The sequence below is a fragment of the Colias philodice genome, chromosome 26 (assembly GCF_061535455.1).
Source record: "Colias philodice isolate Cphi_HAF_F1 chromosome 26, ilColPhil1 Martin Lab GWU primary, whole genome shotgun sequence".
Classification (NCBI taxonomy): domain Eukaryota; kingdom Metazoa; phylum Arthropoda; class Insecta; order Lepidoptera; family Pieridae; genus Colias; species Colias philodice.
This window is the reverse complement of record NC_143111.1, coordinates 6,327,559-6,348,093: the sequence shown is the minus strand read 5'-3', so window position 1 is coordinate 6,348,093 and position 20,535 is coordinate 6,327,559. Positions and strand designations below refer to the sequence as shown.

Here is a 20,535-nt window from a genome sequence, read left to right as displayed (position 1 = left end):
GCTGCAGGGACACACTCACCGCGTCGCGCGCCTGCTGCAGCTGCACGTCGGCCTGCTGCTTCTTGCGCAGGTAGGAGCGGTTCTCCACCTCGTGTGTGAGCTGCAGCCACTGCTGCAGGCCGGCGGGCGGCGCCCAGCACCGGTCCTCCAGTTCACCTTCTGCACGCCGCAGCTCTGCGCGTAGCATCTGCAAGTGCCAAAACATTTTGCTATATTTCCATGTGAGAAATTTTTAAAGAATAGAAAAATCATCGATCACAAAGCGGGATTCCAACCCGCGTCTGTCGCCATGCCACTAAATATCATAGAAACGAACCGAATGAAGCTCGTGAACGAATTAGACATTTAATTCGTTCCAATAAAATACAAGACTGATACATCAAACTTTCTGAAATTCTATTATAATAGATGACGATGAACTTACTTCAATTTCACCTTTCAGCTGCGATACTTCGAGATCCGACGAGGTGGAGTTCAATAGAGGTGTATCTCCTGCTTCTCTTAGTGTCTTTTCCAAATGCTGCTTTTCTTTTGTTGCATTTTCCTAAAAGAAAAAAATACTTATAGGTATGTTAACATAAAAAGTATTGTTTTTTCACATTATCGAAAACTATATGTGCAAGACACAGACGAAAAATTTTGAGATGATTAAATAAAAATGTCACTTTAAAACGATGAATTAGTTTAAAATAGCCGAGCTGTATAACAGACAACAGAATATCACCCCTAACAAGCGACTGACAGCTGTTCCACCATACACCTGCAGAACATATAGTGCTCATCTCCTCTAATCGACTGACCTGTTCCAGCCTGGCCTTCTCAAGCTCCTTCTGCATATCATCGAGCGCCATCTCTGCCTTCCTTAGCTGCTCCATGTCCCGCAGCATGCGTTGCACTTGGTCGCGGCTCGCGCGGCCCGCACGCAGCGCCGCCCAGCCGCCCACCACCGCGCACAGCAGCAACGACGCGAGGAGCCAGTCCTTCCATCGACTGCCTTCTGAAAGTCACGGGGTATTTCAATGTACGTCGCCGTGAATGTGGTGGGCTTGACGCATTTAGTGCACATAAAATCTTATACACCATGTTCAAATTGTGAACTTAGCAACTGGTGCACTTCTCAATTAATGCACTTCGTAATAATTTCGATAATGGTCGAGATTGCTTTACACAAGTTTCTGTAGCGTTTACACCGGTAATTTTAAGTAATATTATAGTATGTTACAATTTAACTCAAAAACTATTTATTTATGTTATTACAGTAATATACATGATACATACATGATACCTTATATGTACTATCAAAAAATAAATAAATAAATAAATTGGTCCAATTAAACCTTTAGATATCATAATGTTGCCGATAATATTCGTTATTTCGCATGCGGTGAGTTGGCTATGTGCTTTCGTGATAATTATATTATACAATCAAATCAGAATCAGCATCAAATATGAAAACGTATACAGAAAAGCTTAATAAAATTCATTAAATGTATAAATTACTTGGAAAACCACCTATTGTATGCAGCAAAACTAATAAGCGGTTATAAAGTCATTAAATCGGAACCATGTAATATTCAGCACACTGCAACTGGTTAATCAAGTTTATAACGAAATATGAATTAATTTCTATTAAAATTAAAACAGATGATAAATTGATAAGTTAGTTATTCCTTCTGTTTTTTAATGAAAGCTTATGTTGGAGATGTATCTTCCAACCAAACAATATCTTTTGCACGCCTCATAAGCGAAGCGTTGAGGTGGGTACTACTGTCACTTCGCGCAAAACATCTGATTTTTCAAACTTAAAATGTCTTTATGTATCATACATTGCACTTGTAAGATAATACATACACACACATATTAAGAAAAAACACTATTTTTAACGTTCATGATATTTTTGATGTCATTTTTGTTATTTAAACTAGTTAAAAAACAGTTTAAAAAAGTTCTGTCTTGGACGTCCGTGTGTCTGTATGTGCGGATCCTTTTTCTTGTTAACACGATAGCGACCGAAATACTTTACTAATCGAGTCTTTTTTTTTCTCTTACGCTTGAGTATGCTCAGGAATAGAACCCTTTCATTTCAATTGTTATTAAATAAACAAAAATAATAATAAATAAATATTTATTAAAAAAAAATTATGAGGCGTGCACTTTTGGATTTTCCAAATTATTTTTAATTTTCTTCACTGCGAACCGTTTAAGCAAAATATGAAATTCAAAACTATAATACCAAAATTATTGAAACATTATTATTATTTCATACGTTTTCTATTCGCCTATTTTGATATACTGACGCAAGGATTTTCTGTGTTGTCTTCAAAGAATTATAGTTTTACGTATTCAATATATATAACGATAAATTTATAATACCGCCTGAATCACTCCCTAGTCCCTGCCGCTAATAAACGAATCACATGCCTTAGATTACTTTTAATTAGTCACGCATCATATTTTATTTCTCACGACAATTGTAACAAAACGATACTAGATACGATTAGTGCAGCTTTTGCGTAAACCTTTGTGATATTTATCTATACGCATATATATCAAAGTTTACTTTAGAACTAAAAGAATCGTTAAAATCCTAAAAACTTCCTCTTATCCCTAACCCTAACTAGCTGTGCTCCGCGGTTTAACCCGCATTTCTCCGCTCCTGTTGATCTAAGCGTGATGATATATTTATCATATAGCCTATAGTCTTCCTCGATAAATGGGCTATCTAACATTGAAAGAATTTTTCAAATCGGACCAGTAGTTCCCGAGATTAGCGCGTTCAAACAAACTCTTCAGCTTTAAAATGTTATAGTATAGATTGTCTATCTCATCGTCTCATCTAAAGTAAGGTAAGGAGTATACTAGGCGAGGAAATACATTTCTCCTGACTGCAGCGAAAATATTTTGAAATGCAATGAATTCATTACAAAAATACAAAGCAGAATATAGAGTATAATTACATAACATGCAAGTTCCAGCTATGCAGGTAAGTCCAGTCTATACTCAGACAATTAGACGTCTAAAAAATAAAAATAGATGTCTTTTCAAAACTTAGTTTTTTAGTGCAGAATACAATTATATCGCTATAAAGTGTATATTTGTCATGGACATAAACTTATAATTTGACATTATATAAAATACTTAATGTTAAAAATGACGAAGAGGCATGATTTCAAGAGGTGTAAGAATAACTTAATGATCACCTTATTTCGTAGTATCTAAAATGACCAGAAAACGAAAAGAAAAAAAAAACTTAAACTTTATTGCAAGGCAATGATCGTATCTCATTCGTAATGAGTTGATTACGGTTTTTACATTTATCTTGCTACTTTGCAAGTATGCAAAGTAGCAAGTTAAAATCAGAGGAGACACAGAAATACCATGGTTTCGAAGGTTCTTCAACAAAGCTTTAGTCATACTGTTACCATTCATTTCGTTTAAACTGTTATAAATTAAATTAAAATTTTAATTAAATTACAAAACAAATTACATTTAACTTAATTGCAAAGATGGCAGAATCTTTATAATTTTTTTTTCTCGTCCTTGTAATTATATCTATCACGTAATTTTCGATATTATATAAAAAGCAGATGACAAACTTTTGTTCTAATAAACTAAACACGGAAAACTCAAACACTGAATGCCGTGACTCGACCATTGTAACATTAACGACCTGTCGCTAATAATAATAAGTTGTGTAGGTGTTCAAAGGTAGTACGAATAAACTAGAGTTCAAAATTGTAAAGAATTTATTTCATTGGTTTTAATTTAGTTCGATAAAACTATTAGAACAATCCTTAAAATCTAAACGGTAGCAATGAAGAAACATAACGTTGACAACAAAAAATTGTTGCTATCAATAATAGCAATCAGATTTTTATATTGAAAGAACAAATGCATTACCTAAGTATCCATAGTATCTTATACTAACGTCTTTTATTTTTTTTTTTCGATTTAACGACATCTTACACCTGGCCCAGTTTATTGAAACTATATATTTTTAGATATATAGAGTTTCAATAATATTAAGAGCATATTATATATTTTGTTATCACACACTTTTTACAACTGTGAAACCTTATACATTAATTCCTTTGCAAAGGTTTAATTCACAGGTTTAATTAATTCAGTCATTATGAAATGACCGACTAACGACCATGATAAACAGTAACTGTAATTATGATAAAATATGTGAAAAATCTTTATCTAATGCTTCGACTAACTGACCTGGTTATCCTAGGAATTTAATGTTAAACATTATTTCAATTCTAAATTGAAATCAGTCTATAAAAAGTCTATCTAACACGTATTGCCTCTGTAGATTTTTATTGAAGTTATTGTACCTTAGTATTATTTGTTTGCAATATTATCAATTATATTTGAAGGATTGTGAGTAAATACACAAGATAACATTGAAGGGGATTACCCTGTACAATTATATGTACTTACATTATTGTTCTTACCTACGTTCAATTATATGTATTTAATTACGATAACTTAGAAAATGTAAAAATACTTACAACAATGCGTTGTTTTTATATTGCTAACACGTATTTGGAAATTTAGTTTATATTCACTTTTCTGACATAAAAAAATATAAAAATCTTCAAATCACTTCGTGCAGCAAACGCAAACGTTCAAATGTTCGATTCAATATCGCAAATGTTCAAATGTTTCTCATATAATATAAAACAGATAGACTAAAGATATTTGGGTTAAATTTTACATACCGATTTGCCAAGTTTCAACATAATATAGAACCTGCATACATTCAAGCTAGCAACACTAAATAGGCCGCTAAAAACAAATTACCTTCTAGATAAAACCGCGCTTGCACCAAATGATCAACTGCGAGCAAACTCAGGCGGCACAGCGTGTCAAACATAACATTATCACCAGTGCCATCACGTATTGCCGAAACCAACCCAAAAACGCACACAACACTTAAAAAATTCCATACATTAATGACAAATTTCGTGATTCACATAAGACTCTTCACTGATGTAACTGTGTGCGTGAACGATTCGCACTCAAAACAAAACTGCAGCGCACAAAAAGCTGTCAAAAATTGTTTTACACAGGCACAAACAGTTAACAGATGTAACTCGCATGTTGCACTCGCATATGTGTGCGTGATCTATTCGCACTATAAACAAACACCGGTTTCAGCTGCTCGATTTTGATTTCAGTGTCGGTTCTATATAATTATTGATGACATATTCTTTGCCACGGGTCGACAGTTAACCGCGCACAAGGTCGTGCCGCACTGTATGGGCTGTTAGCGGCGGCGCTTTGCGATCAAGTGAACCGTTTGTGTTGTGTAATGATTAGTGGAGCCATGATTGTTTGTGGACTGTTTTTTTCTGCATACTAGTTTTATCTGATTGAAGAATGAAGTAACAACATTCTATGAATGCGTTGTTCATAGAATGTTGTTAGTTATTAGGTTATTATATCAATCTCTTATTGAGTTCTTCAAGTTATGTAAAAAAATAGCGTATATCGATTTTTAGGGTACCATAATATAAATTAGCTCTTAAATTAATTTACATTTACTGTGAATTTATATTTGTGAATATGAAATGTAGTAGATAGTAAAGTTTACTTTCGTATTTATAAAAAATTTGGAAAATCCAAAAGTGCACGCCTCATAATTTTTTTTTAATAAATAGTTATTAATTATTATTTTTGTTTATTTAATAACAATTAAACCACATCGAATCAGACCCTGAAAAATGAAAGGGTTCTATTCCTGAGCATACTCAAGCGTAAGAGAAAAAAAAAGACTCGATTAGTAAAGTATTTCGGTCGCTACCGTGTTAACAAGAAAAAGGATCCGCACATACAGACACACGGACGTCCAAGACAGAACTTTTTTAAACTGTTTTTTAACTAGTTTAAATAACAAAAATGACATCAAAAATATCATGAACGTTAAAAATAGTGTTTTTTATTAATATGTGTGTGTATGTATTATCTTACAAGTGCAATGTATGATACATAAAGACATTCTAGTTTGAAAAATCAGATGTTTTGCGCGAAGTGACAGTAGTACCCACCTCAACGCTTCGCTTATGAGGCGTGCAATTATGAGAAAGAAATTCGTATGGAAGTACAAATGACACTGGGTCACATAACAAAATATTAAGAATGAAAATGCGAATTCTAATGTATCTTATATATATCACTGCAAAACTAAAAATATTGTTTAAATAGTTTCATTATTGTAATAAATATTAAAGTGACAAAAGGATCAACCCATCTTGTTTCTATTTTAAATCGTTACTCATAATTTGTGAATATAAAAAAATTAAGTACCGCAAAATCTCGAACGCGTGGTGAACCTATTATAAATATGACATAATAATACTTAACAATGACATGTTAGCATATGACGATGAGTTTTCGTTAGTAGTTTAGCACTTACAATACGCAATTATAGTGGATCAATTTTGATGAAACAAATGAATTCCTAAAGAAATGGCGAGTTATGGAAAACCTACACGCGTTTAAAAACACTAACATTAGCTTAGCATTGTCTTGGAATATTTAATTATTACCTATATGCAAAATACGTTAGTGTGCTTGTAAATGACGAATTTTTTGCAGTCAGAACAACTTTTGTCTGAGGATTTTAATTTTTCTATAGGATTTATGGAAGCTTAGCTTACAGAATTGAGGACAGCCAGAATAACAGGAGAGTATAGTTCTTACTATACTCTATTGTTTAACAATGTTGTTTAGTTTAATTTGTGTATTTGTCCATTGTCACTTTTTTCAAAGACATTCTATTAAGACATCACGTATCCGACGATTTCTCGCCTACGCAGCTACGTACTGTTATTTAAATAAAAAATGTTGTTTGTTCAATATGAAATACCCATCATTAAAAGGTCGAACTATAAAAAAATAATCTAAACTGTATGTACTTTGGACAATAATAGCGCAATTGTAAGTACAATTGCACGCTACACTGATTCGAAAAAATATATGAACGAATGATGTTTTGCTAAACATATTTCGTTTAAACATTTTTTATATATGTAATGACTAGCTTTCCGCCCGCGGCTTCGTCCGCGTTTTCAGAGAAAAACCCGTTCCCGTAGGATTTCCGGGATAAAACTTCTCCTATGTCCTTTCTCGGGTATCAAAATATCTCTATACCAAATTTCATGCAAATTGGTTCAGTAGTTCAGGCGTGATTGAGTAACAGACAGACAGACAGAGTTACTTTCACATTTATAATATTAGTATGGATGTAACTTTAGATAAGATTTTTGGGTAGTTGGAAAAATTACGATCGGAGCCGGAGCGTACAGCTAGTTACTAATAGTGTTTAAAAATATTATTAATTCTCTATCAATTAAAAGAAAACGGTTTTCTCTCTGTCATTGCAGTTATCTTCAAATTGCGTGCATTGTTCGGATTATAAATACTAAACCCTAAATACATAGTTAATTTATCTTTTGTTCACATACAAAAATAAATAACTCGGTTAGAGATTATCCATATGAATTTCTTTCCACAATAGCAATTCAATTTCAGCTTTAAATATCCTCTTATCACCACTCCTGTGTGTATAAAACAAATAAAAAGTAGCACAAGTTACATCTTCACCGGCTCAACACACGACCCCCGTTATGTGTTCGAGAAAGACCGGTCAATAGTAAGTACTGGACCTGTTTCAAAGATGATTCGAAACAAAACAGACAGACAGACAAAAATTGACTATTTTGGTATTTATGTAGCGTGTATACATAATACAATATACATGCATATGCATTTAGTAAAAAGCTGCTGATTTTCAATATTATACGTGCATTATGTACTGCTGTTGTTTTTGTTGTTGCTGTTTCACCGATCGATTTCTTTAGGTGATCAACCTTCTGTATTCTGCCAAACCGAGACACATTTTTTCCTCGTCTTTACCGGGAATCGAACCCAAGACCCAGGAGGTGTATATAAAACCTAATAATCCGTACCCCAGTATAAACTGTCCCTACCTTTAGGGGGTCCGAAGAGCACGACGTCCATCGCCTTTAGAGCGAGTTTCTGCTTGTGTATGGGGTCTTTTATTCCCAGCACGTTGCTCAGGTACTGCATATTGTTCACCGCTAGCCTGTGGAATATAAAAAGATTTTGATATTTTGTTATTTTTTTGCATTCAAATGTTTTACATATATACATTTTTTAAAAATAAAAAATTCGATCGCGTTTGGCGAAAGACGCGGGCTCGAAACCCTCCTCTTGATTGAACTTTTTCTACTCCTAAAAAATGTATCATAAAGAAAGATTTCAGTTCGCTGCAGTAATGAATGGATAAGGAATTCAAAACATTAAAGATATATTGTTAATTTGTAGTTTTATAGCATTTTAATTCTAGTAGAAATTTCCACCTAAATACCAAAGCCACTGAGCATAATGCTCTAACTTGTCTATTTCAGCATTATATTTAAGAAAACAATATGCTCAGCGCTTTATAAACCTATTAATTGAGATTATTCTCTATCGAACCTAAGAAAGAAGCAATATTAAAGCCACATACACATAATAAATATTATATAGTTAAAGCGCCATCTAGATTATGTTGTTTAATTACAATGTAACCAGCAATTTATTTAGTAAAAGTTCGATAGATGGCGTATTATTAACCTTTTTGGCAGTATTAGGTGTTTATTACATTGTACAAATTTTAAAGTTACATTGTGCGAACTATAAACATGAAACAAACTTTAACGATGATAATAAAGTTATATTATGTACAAACGACTATAAAAACCTAATAGATTAGTTGTTAAATTGAATTTGAACTTTATTACTATACATTAAGGGTGATTTTACCTTGGCAATGTTGCACCAGTGACGCGATGCTGCAGGAAAAGAGCCTTATACTGTGGCAGATCTACTGATTCCGACAGCCATTCGACTGTTTGCTCTACTGTCCAGTTATGCACCTGTTGAAAATAACATTAAATAAAAACCTTTATTTCTAAACTACACTATGACTATAGTATAGTTTAGAAATGCTGCATCATGTATTGACCAAGCCTTTAAGCTAAAGTTTTATGTATGTAAAATATTTGCTATTTTTATACTTTGTGTGAGTGAGAAATCTAGTCTCAATGGATAATAATATTAATACCTTAAAACTTGTGACTAGTCAATAGATTTGAAAAACATGTTTTGATAGTTTCAGTAATAGTTGAAGCATCAGGAAATATGTATTAGTTGTTAAGATAAGCCACTACTTAAACAAGAACTGTTTGCAAATATTGGCTGCCCTATTAACTAAGTGCTTGGCATATTTAATAAAGATCGAGAGATCCCTACACGAATAGGGTCCAGCACTAATTTTAACGCCAAGAAATAGTTGGTAAATACTCTATGTTGGTACGCTGTGCACATTTTCGTAAACTACATTATCTCTCATAATTTCATCATTGACTAGTTTTCGTGAATTGCCAACTTGCATCAAAAAGTACCAGGGCAATATGACTCTAAGGATAGTATATCCTCACCTCAGATCGCAGCCACGCCTCCCACAGTTCTTTGACGGATATGTGCATATCGTCGTTGTGGTGGAAGGCCCGCTGCCGCTTCTCATAGCCGCTGTCGTATTGCAACTCTTCACGGAGAAACTGTAAACAATTGAGAATTCTTTATAAAAAGAAACTGTAAATAATTCAGGATTATTTCTGAGATATTGGAAGGACAATATTTATAGGCTATTGTTAAATAATCGTATAGGAAATTATGTAATGCATTGTCATGATAATAATAATCTAGAGCCATAAATTTATATGACACTATAATATACAATAATGGAACAATACCGTAATAAATAAGTAAGCCATGTATAAAAATAATAATTATTATGCCCCCTTACTAGAATAAAGAGTTTGGGTGCTGCAAAAAGGTAAGATATAGCACTATTTGTATAAAAAAATCTGATTTATTACAAACTCAAATAAAAAGAAATATAGGTTACTCTCACATTATCACATAAGTATATATACTTGTATATTTTCAGTCCAAGACCACGATAATTTGTTCTTTCGATGTAGCATGCCAGAGCCAACAAAACATATTTAGGTGAGTTTTAAAAAGTTGTACAGTATGACATACCAATAAAACGAAAGTATATAGACACCATATTATTTCCATAGAACACAGCCGCGCACACCTACGTAATTTTGCACTATTGCTTTTGCGCATATCATTTAATTTATTTATCGACAGTCCCACACAAAAACTCAGCACACGTTTAACTGTTTCCACAAATCGTAAAGATAGTGAACCCATTTTGGCGTATTCATACAATTTCGCCGGAATCTCGACAATAACATTTACCTACGCTGTTTGTTTTATAAAACCAATGCTTTCTTTGAAATCGTGCCATTTGATTGATGAACAATGCGTGTTTCCAGTGATATTTAAACTAGTAGGTCAGTATATTGTTGGAAATAAAACATGATAATATGTAAAGTTCGAAACGGCTCGCCCAAAGTGTGATTGTTATTATAATACGCGTTCACCGAAAATAAAAACCTATGAGTAACGAGTATTCGAGGGGTTTAGTTGAGTCATTTGAAAAACTCGAAAAAGCATCTAAATTACCATACAAGATCAGCAAGTAAGAAATCATTTGATATTCTTGTATTTTTTTAAATAAACTAAGAGTCATTGAGGAGGAGAGAGACAGTCATTGACGTTTCCATCGTCAATAATAGGTGAATAAGAAAATTTTAATTTTTGTCTTGTATAAAGCGGCTATAGAATTTACACTATGTAAGATCGAGAATAGTAGAAGTTACAACTTCTACTATTCTCGATCGTATAAGGGTTCTTTTCTACCAATAATGTGCGAGGATGTGTAGCGTGGAATATGTTTGTAAATAACCAATAGTATCGCTTCAAACGCTTAAAACTAAATGAAACGATATGATTGGTCCTTTACAGACACATTCCTCGCTACAAATCCTCGCACATTATTGGTGGCCATTTTTTCTAGAGAGTAACCACACAACAAAATCATAAACTCACATCATCACTCTCACTAAGGTCGACGTTGCCGTTTGCGTCGTCGTCGAGCTGCCGGTGAAGCTGCGTAATCGCCTCCAACCCCGCGTGGTCCTGGAGGCAGGACGGCTCGTTGTGACACGCCTCCAGCAATACTGAAAGTGTAGATAGTCGAATGAGTTTGATTGTCAAAATACGTAAACTATGTATGTATTTAAATAGGTAGATACGTTGGTAGGTACCTACATAGGTATTTTCAATAGAATTGTATCAAAATTATCTATAACTAGCAGTCCGCCCCGGCTTCGCCCGTGGTACATATTTAAGTTTTCTCTACATAAGAACCATCCTCGTACTTCAAGGAATATAATAAAAAAAGAATTATCGAAATTGGTTCAGCCGTTCTCGAGTTATGCGCTTACCAACACATTTTGCGATTCATTTTTATATATAAGATTTATATGCTTTATTTTTTTAATATAATAAATAATAATAAAAGTTATTTCTACAAATGAGAGCCGAAATCTGAAAAATGTTTATTTTTCATTCGTCGCTTCATTATCTCTTTTAATTCAGTGTTCTATATTTATCATGACGTGTCACAATAATATGATGCAGTGTCATTGCTCTTTGTATTTAAATACCGTGGATTCCCGCTAAAGACACGTACAAACATATTATATTAGAGACGTGGTTTATCTTTTGAATATAAACAAGTTACTACCTTGTGAAATTCCTTGTTTACGTTCACAATAATAAGCCTATTAGAGCTGAATGTAGTAGTTAATTAAATGATGTTTATACTTTATTGTCCGTTGTAATGAAGCAATTTGTGATTTATTATGCAAATAAAAATAAAATCCCATACTAGTTATCAAGACTATTTGTTTTTAATGGGCAAAATCTTGCATGAATACCGACGCCTTCCGGGGAAGGAGCCGTAGGGTTATGAGGGTATCCTAGTGACTAAAACCCCACTGTGTTCCATCAGGTTGCTTTGGACGGAACTGCGGGACATACTTTACCGCGTGATAATAATATTAACAATTTCCAATCATCCTCACTTCACGCGGGCATGTACAAACGTTATTTTTATTTATTCGAAACGATAATACAGACACTTGTCTTTCATGATATTATCCGCATACTATCACGGCAATCACGATCCGCACTTTGCTGATAACTTTTATCTCTTATCAAAACGATGACTAAAACATTAAGGCTTCACTTGTCTCAAATAGGCTTAACCTAGTTACCTAGTAACCATTTAAGGCCAGGTTCTATTTAATTAATATTATTAAAGCAGCTCGAGTTTCATTGAATCTTTTAGCCATACAATTGATAAATATAATGTTTGAAGTTTTAGATTTGAAAAACTTTTAGGTTTAAGTTAATAAACAACAACTATGCCATGATTTTTCTGTATAAATTTCAATACGTATGTTGTCGCAGAATGATAAGGGCATAAATGCATGTTTCATGTATTAAGATCGATTTATAAATAAAACATTGTTTGATTTGATGTCCTATTGAAGTATTGAGATACTTTGGGATAAATAACATCTTATCAAACTATTAATCTATTACATATTTTTAAAACAACTAACCGTTTCAATCATTGTGTTATCCTTAAAACGTTTGATCCTTATGTGACGAACGTTTTAATTCGCATTATAATTTATAAACATTGCAAAGTTTCAAAATAGAAATCATAAATAAATTAATAATGCTTATGGGGCACTATCGCCATTTCACCGAAATAATTATTTCGTATTCAAATTACAAACACTGGTATATAATACAGGGAAATAAAAAGAACAGAGCATTGTATTATGATAAATTGCACACACTACTGATAAGCGTTATCGGTCAAACGGTTGTTTACGGTTTTATCTATGCTTTGCTATACTTACTTATTTTAAAACACGGAAAATGTTTTAAGCTATCGGTTTTATAAATTAACCTAAATTATGAAAAGGAGAGCCGTTATTGCAGTTTAATTGCTTTTGACAATATTATGTGTTTATTATGCCCTATGATTTTAGGTAAAGGTAAGGGCAAAAAAATAATTGTTGGTATGTTAAATATTATAAAACCCATATGATAGGGACCTGAATGAAAATGGAATTTTATTTTTGCCTTCTACCTTCTTCCTTCTTACCTTCTTTTCATTAAGTTTTTAAAATATATCCTACTAGCTTATCGCCCGCGGCTTCGCCCGCTTTGTCTAAAACCTAATAAATTATTAGGTTATATACACAAACCTTACTCTTGAATCACTCTATCTATTAAAAAACCGCATCAAAATCCGTTGCGTAGTTTTAAAGATTTAAGCATACATAGGGACATAGGGACAGAGAAAGCGACTTTGTTTTATACTATGTAGTGATAACTACCGTCTACGGTGTTTTAAAGTTTTGGTATGGTGTTTTAAATTTTTCATTCACACATTGATTTAATACTTCTTTAGTTTTACATTTAATAGTACTTTATTAAATAGTATGCTTGTATGCATTGGATGAGACGTCAACAGGAAGGAAGCTAATCTAAATAGAATTTATGAATAAGTAATGATAAATTATGTATTTAGTATAGCATGTTTGAATAGTTAGTGTCTATTTTAAGAATCAGATAATCCCATTTGGTAAATAAGTAAATAACTAGAAAAAACTGTAAGTAAGTAGGTACATACTCTAAAATAAAATTGTATTACAATACTAGTCACCGACAGGAACTACTCGTCATACCTTCAAAAACATATTTAAGTACACAATATATCATATGGACTTATCTCTTACGAAATATTCCATCATTACATGACAAAGATTTCTTCATTCCATTAACATATTTTACGGGTTACTTAGACACATTTAGGTATCCTTAAACTAGGAAATCACCACGCAAATGGCGCAATAATGAATTATTTAATGGAATATTTGAGCGGCACTCTATTTTGTTTGCGTCAAAAACGTCGTATTTATTCTGTATTTCAGCAAGATAACCGATAAAAGTAATTTACGCACCGTTTGCGTTCACTCAGCGCGGGCGGAGGATAAATCACATCTCGGCATCAATTAGTGCTCTTAGCATCCGCTGTGTGCCGACTGCCGACAAAGCGGATGCCTATTGCCTACACTGTGGGATATGATACTAGAGATACGGATGTTTCTTGAACTTTTATCAGAGATAATGGACAAAATGACCAAAATCAGGACAACGCATTCTATGCTATTTGTAATAAGGAATAGTATTCATAGTACAAATAATTTCATCATGATCAGATCATATCTATATTTATAAATACCACCCTTTTCTAAAATTACACACAATAATAATTATAACATTGTTGTGACTCAATACTAGAAATTGTCTCTTGTTGTGGGAAGGATGGAATGAGATTGTATGTCTCATTCATCATATTATTTTAAAGTTTTGGCACTCATTTGGGTCAAGTAAACTTTGATAATGAAAACTTCCTTAGCTTTAATCTTTGCAAATAACTAGGATTTAATTTCAAAACAAGAGCTAAAACTTTATGTTTTATCTTTTCTTTTACGAAATATATTTTCCCAAGTGTCATCATCATCTTCATTTTGATTCTTCGACATGTCGGTTTCCTCACTTTGTTTTCATTCACCGTTCGAGCAGTTGTGATGTTATCAACATGCGCAGATGAATTGAAAAACAAATTTCTTTCCTGCACCAGCACTGCTTTTTCCCCAAATGTAGGTAGGTATCTAATTATCCCAATATTTTTATAACAGAACAATAACTTGTACAGGCACATACAAATTCTTATTCTGCAATGTTGTGTCGAATAATATGTACAACATATTATTACAAACATATTATGTAAATTAGAATTACTAAATAGCGCACAAAGTGCAGATTAGCAATTCTCTTTTAACATTATACAAAGTACAATACTTATACGTCAACGTTTGTGCATTTGTCGTTTCATTAACACATGTAAATACAATATAAAATGTTGCCCTATATATAGGTCTATTCGCAATTGTAATTCAAACCAATCCGACAAACAACCTTAACCTGAAAAGTCCTTAGCTATTAGCCATTCAAAATAAAATAAACTGAAATATTACTCGCTCGCTATCATATGTAAATTATCCGGCTTTTGAATTACCAAAAATGGAAAAGACAAGCATTTAAGTTGCTTTTCCACCAATCATATACGAGGATGTGTAGCGAGGAATGTTTGTAAAGCACCAATCATATCGCTTCATTCTATCATTATTGTAATTGCGATTCATGAAACAGAGAACGAGGAAGCAACAAAACAAACACTTTCATAGTTGACTACTCCCAATTTGGTTTAACCACCGACCTTCAACCAGCTAACTCAAATTCAATTTCAAAACCTTTTAAATCATGACGATGACCATGTTTAAACTGACTACATAATAAACCTATATACCTGCAATTCTACAAACGATCCTGATTCTGCTATTAATTCTATCACTACAAAAGCTTATACGATATCACATTTCTAGTTCCATTTGAAAACATCCAATATTATTCACGTTAGCATATCAAATCAGACAATCGCCGCGCACGTGTTCACGGATCTCATTGTTTTATACATTTCCACGTACTCTCAAACGCATAGTTACCAGCCGATTTGTTACACTTTTCCAACCACTTCTAGAACATTCTATCGATTCGTACACTGCTACAAAGAAGTTTTCAAATCAGTTTGATATTCATTCTATACTTAGTGCAAATATTATTAGCATATAATTCTGCAATGCTAATAGTATGGAAAACATTTCAGATATCAATCCGCACTTAGTATACAATATAGGTACTTGCTGCTTGCCCGGGGATTAATCAGAGATTAAAAATTGCCTTAGTAAAGAGGTAAATTTCCAATTGGTCAAGTATTTTTTTTACAACAATAGAGAATTTTTTGGGTATATTCCTTACATACAAAAATAACTTCCCGTAACTATATACTAATGAAAAAATAAAAATTATCTGGGTAGCAACAAAGGTTCTAAACATACATTATTTACATACTTACAAATTGTTAAGCCAATAACTATAGAAATTAAGTAAATCACACGTTTAAAATTAGTTTCAGTTTGATATTCTTTAAACCGCATATTATCACTAAAATCCTAAATTTTAAAACATTGGGATTTAAAATTCAATCACTTTAAACTGCTTCACAACACTGGTTATATACGACTGATAGGAATAAGGAAAAGCGCCATAATTCCTGTAAAATTCAGAGTATTATTCATTCCACAATAATATTCTGTAAGTTAACAACTGAATTTATTCTGATTCATCATTCAACGTCCAAAATTTTGTTTGCAAATATTTATCACCAATTAGTTATGTACGTATATATCGCTGTCCTAGTTCAACAGTAAGATATCTTAAAAAAAAACAAAATTGAGATAAGTTTTGTTTCATGTGAAAAATTCGCTCTTCTGTCTGGTTCAAAACTCAGATATTTGTAAAACGCAACCAAAGTGCCCAAATTTAAATGTCTCACTGGCATATTTTTAACGACCTTTAGTTCAAGAATCTGACATCTTAAGATATCTTACAAAGTCAGGAAGATTTTTACTTTTCTTTTATTTCTACACAGAGACATCTTCAAATGTCCTTAAATGGAATTATAAAAACATTTCTATGTTGAGACATCTAACTGCCAAAAAAAATTAAAATCAGCCAAAAAAACTGGTAAACCTTATACAGTCAATGAAATAGGTTACCAACAGATTTATGACTGGAAAAAACTGTCTAAAATGGTGAAAAATTTCAACTTAGACGAAAATGGTCAAAAAATTGTATGGGGTGACATCAAATGTATCCAAGTAAAAATATACCAGTCGAATTGATAACCTCGTCCTTTTTTTTGAAGGCGGTTAAAAAAGGAAGATCCATACAAATTTGGCTACAAAATCTTCGCTTCACAAAGTCGCTTTCTCTGTCCCTATCTCCCTTTGTATGCTTAAATCTTTAAAAGTTAAAACTACGCAACGGATTTTGATGCGGTTTTTTTTAATAGAGTGATTCAAGAGGAAGGTTTTAGTATATAATTTATTAGGTTTTAGACAAAGCGGGCGAAGCCGCGGGCGGTAAGCTAGTAATAGTTACTGACTTGTGCAAAAATAATAATAAGATTTGAACTTATAATATGAGACTGATTTGTGCAATTAAGATACTAGGTATAATAAATAATACATTACAAGCAAACTATTTCTCAGTTTTTAATTAATTTTCCTATCCCGTTACCAAACATTTCCGCGGATTTAGTCGGACAACTTACATTCTCAAATATCGATGTACTGTAATACTGAGATATCTTAAAATTGTGTCGATCTCAGTGGATTTTCCATAAATTTGGAAGCTTGGTTGGATAAATCTTTAGTATTTCTTAAACAAAACAAAAAACAATAACTCTATGAGTTACAATATAAACTTAATTTTTAATAAACCATTTTAGAGACAACATTAAAAATACAAAACATGTTTTATTTAGTCTGAGTTCAATATAAGGTTATCTTACAATTAAAAGCCTTAAAACTAATATTCAAATTATTTTATTGATATTGAAATATAAATAACTCCGTAACACATTAAACCAAACTATAGTTTTAAAAAATCAACCACATTTCAATTAACAACGAGTGAATTAATGACACTAAAATCATAAAAGTATGAATAACTCAAAACATACTTTGTTCAAAATATCTTACTGTTGAACTAGGGCAGCGATATCTCTAGGTATCAAATCACAAGTTAAATAATTTACGTAAAAAATGATGATGATGAACACTTAAAACTTGTATCAATAAACAAAATGGAGTCAAAAGCAATCACTACAGAGCAATTTTGCAGTCCGTGGATTGACGTCGGTATGTTTACGTCAAGCTGTGAACAATTCCGACCACTGTTCTATAAAGCGATGGTTTTAATTAACCAAAAGTGGGAGACTCATAGATTGATGAAGGGGTTTTCATGAAATCTTAAATACTTTGATAACCCAGTATGTATTTTAGAGCTTAAATCAAATCGGAATACATTCTCTTCTGAATTAAAATCAACTCTTGAGATGGATTAGATTTAAAAAAAATATCCAGTTCAAATAATAATTAATAGGTCACATACGAGAATATGCTACGAAGGCAAAGAAATTGAACATAGACCACTATTCATTGGATATTTTCTTCAGTTCTTAATTAGCAGACGAATTCGATGTTTTCATCAATTCTTAATTAGGAGAACAATTCCAAAATTATCGACACCATTCATTTCAATTGACACCTACTAAAAAGGACATTAAATGACGACGAAGACGTGAAACATGCAACGTAACTATTTCACAACAGGCAACACAACAATTGAGCAGTTAATCAAAGTAGAAAACAAAAGTATGGCAATAGCGCAATAACGCCATACCATACCCGGCCACTTAACTCTGCATTATTGGGATCAATTAATGTTTGGAACTTGTATCTGAACGATGGAATACAAATTGCTGTGTAGAATTGATGTTGGCTCATGTGTCATTAATGCGTGTTACCCATTTACATTGTGTTCTTGGTGATGATGATGTGGTAATCTATTTAATTTTATGAATTTTCCAAACAATTACCTCCAGCACCCATGTATCTTTTTGTAATAACCGGTGGAAAAATTAATAGGTCGTATTAAGAAACCATGAAATAGTATTAGATGGATGAGATGGTCACATATTATGTACACAATCAATTATTATTCCCCTGATTCAAGGATTTCGCTGAGCCCTCCTTTTCTTACTTCATTCTCTAGACTGCAATTTAAAATACATCAAAATGCACAATGCACTAAAAAAACGGCAAACGTGCAAATTAGATTATAACGAATGCTAAGGAAAGGCCGTTTTTATCATTGAACGCCTCCAATGAGGTTACTCTAGCGTAGTTTTATGGGACATAAAAACCTAGGCTTCATTCATGGGGCCATGGCATTCGCAAACATTGACAATGCATACACGGCCTTACCAAGATATAGAGCTAACAATCGCACATTATACCCATACACACACAAGGATAACAATATATTGCGTGTTATCGGTGCGGCAAGGACGTATAGATTAGTCCCATTGTATTTAAGAACTACTTCATTTATTAACTTCTTCTTTCAGCGGAATTATACCATTAAACAGGGCCATTTTTAAATTAGAAGTTGTGCTACGATAAATGATCATTCTCACTAAATTTTGGTCACTATTTCATTAAATTTTTTACTTCACTGAGACCTGCCTATTTATGAATCGTACTTGTTACGATAAAAATAGATACAATGCCATGAAAAGAACATACAAACGGTTCTAAAAATAGACATGGAAGTATATTGGTAAGCGTTTAAAATTTATCAGATCGTTGCGACCTTATAAACCAGTTCGCGCAACATGTGGTGGCATAGCAATGAAACTGCATGTAAGTTGTAACATATTACGGAGCGTTATGTGCTATTTAATGTAATTACAGTGTTTCCTTAACCTTCACATCACATCATTAATTGAGATGGGAAAGTCTATAAACGATGATTATTAAAATTAAATGCCTTGTTTGTTTAGAGTTCAGAAAATTTGAGCTCTGTATCAGGGTATACTTGTTTTAGATACTTGATGTTACGATCATGTTTGAGAATAAAATTATGTATTTCCTAGAAAAAAGCTTCACTTTACCATACTCTACAGTCTACAGCACATAATATACCTACTCCGGTTCATTTAAAGAAGTAGTGAAGCCAACGAGCTTAATATGATCAGCCCAACCTTCTATCATTGCGAGAAAATTTCCCACTTCTGCACTATGTCATTAGGAATGACGACATTAAAATATCCTATTATCTTAATATTCCGCATTATCCGTGACTAATCTGTAGGGGCGTGTTAAATCAGGTGCATTGTAAAGCACTAAATGGTACTAATTTAGGCATGGGAACAATATTTCGGCGCGCGTTGCGTGCCAAACGTCTCTGCCTGCCTGTTTACGTGTGTCGCGAATCGTCTACGTTTTTAATTTATACTTCCCTATATTGGATGCGATGTAATTGTTATCGATGTTTATTTGTTATTGTTCTGTTTTTGATTTGACTATTGGAGGTCGTTATGAAACAGCGCATACGCTGAGTTAGTGTCTGAAGATCTTAAATATCATTCTGGTTAAAAAGTTGACTAGTTGCGTACAAAATAAAGTATAGAATAAAAGAACAGAGGAAGCAATAAAGGGACGACTTATCGAGAACTACAATAAAATGTAGATCAAGGCTCACAAGCAACATATTGCCTTCAGTATTGTTCAGTATAATATTCAGAGTAAATTAACTTAAATAATTTATAACTGGGTTTTTTATACTGCACCTTGATACTCACGTTACAATATAAAAATTGTATGAAACAGATAGGTACAATAACATTAAATTACATATTACACAATACATATTTTATTTGAATCCACTTTAACATGAATCACAGAGCTCAATAATTAATATAAT

General features: G+C 32.7%; 1 protein-coding gene across 2 annotated transcripts in view; it reads right to left on the bottom strand.

Annotated features, from left to right (window-relative positions):
- Positions 1-20,535, bottom strand: part of Stim (stromal interaction molecule) — a 37,925-nt gene that overhangs the window by 11,811 nt on the left and 5,579 nt on the right. The window contains exons 2-8 of one of the 2 annotated variants that reach the window (XM_089711502.1): positions 11,041-11,171; positions 9,516-9,635; positions 8,839-8,951; positions 8,001-8,116; positions 801-997; positions 425-544; positions 20-187 (exon numbers count right to left, since the gene is read on the bottom strand). In XM_089711502.1, coding sequence (XP_089567628.1) covers positions 20-187; positions 425-544; positions 801-997; positions 8,001-8,116; positions 8,839-8,951; positions 9,516-9,635; positions 11,041-11,171 — 965 coding nt within the window. The remainder of the gene's footprint in view (positions 1-19; positions 188-424; positions 545-800; positions 998-8,000; positions 8,117-8,838; positions 8,952-9,515; positions 9,636-11,040; positions 11,172-20,535) is intronic. The other variant, XM_089711503.1, reaches the window with a different exon arrangement.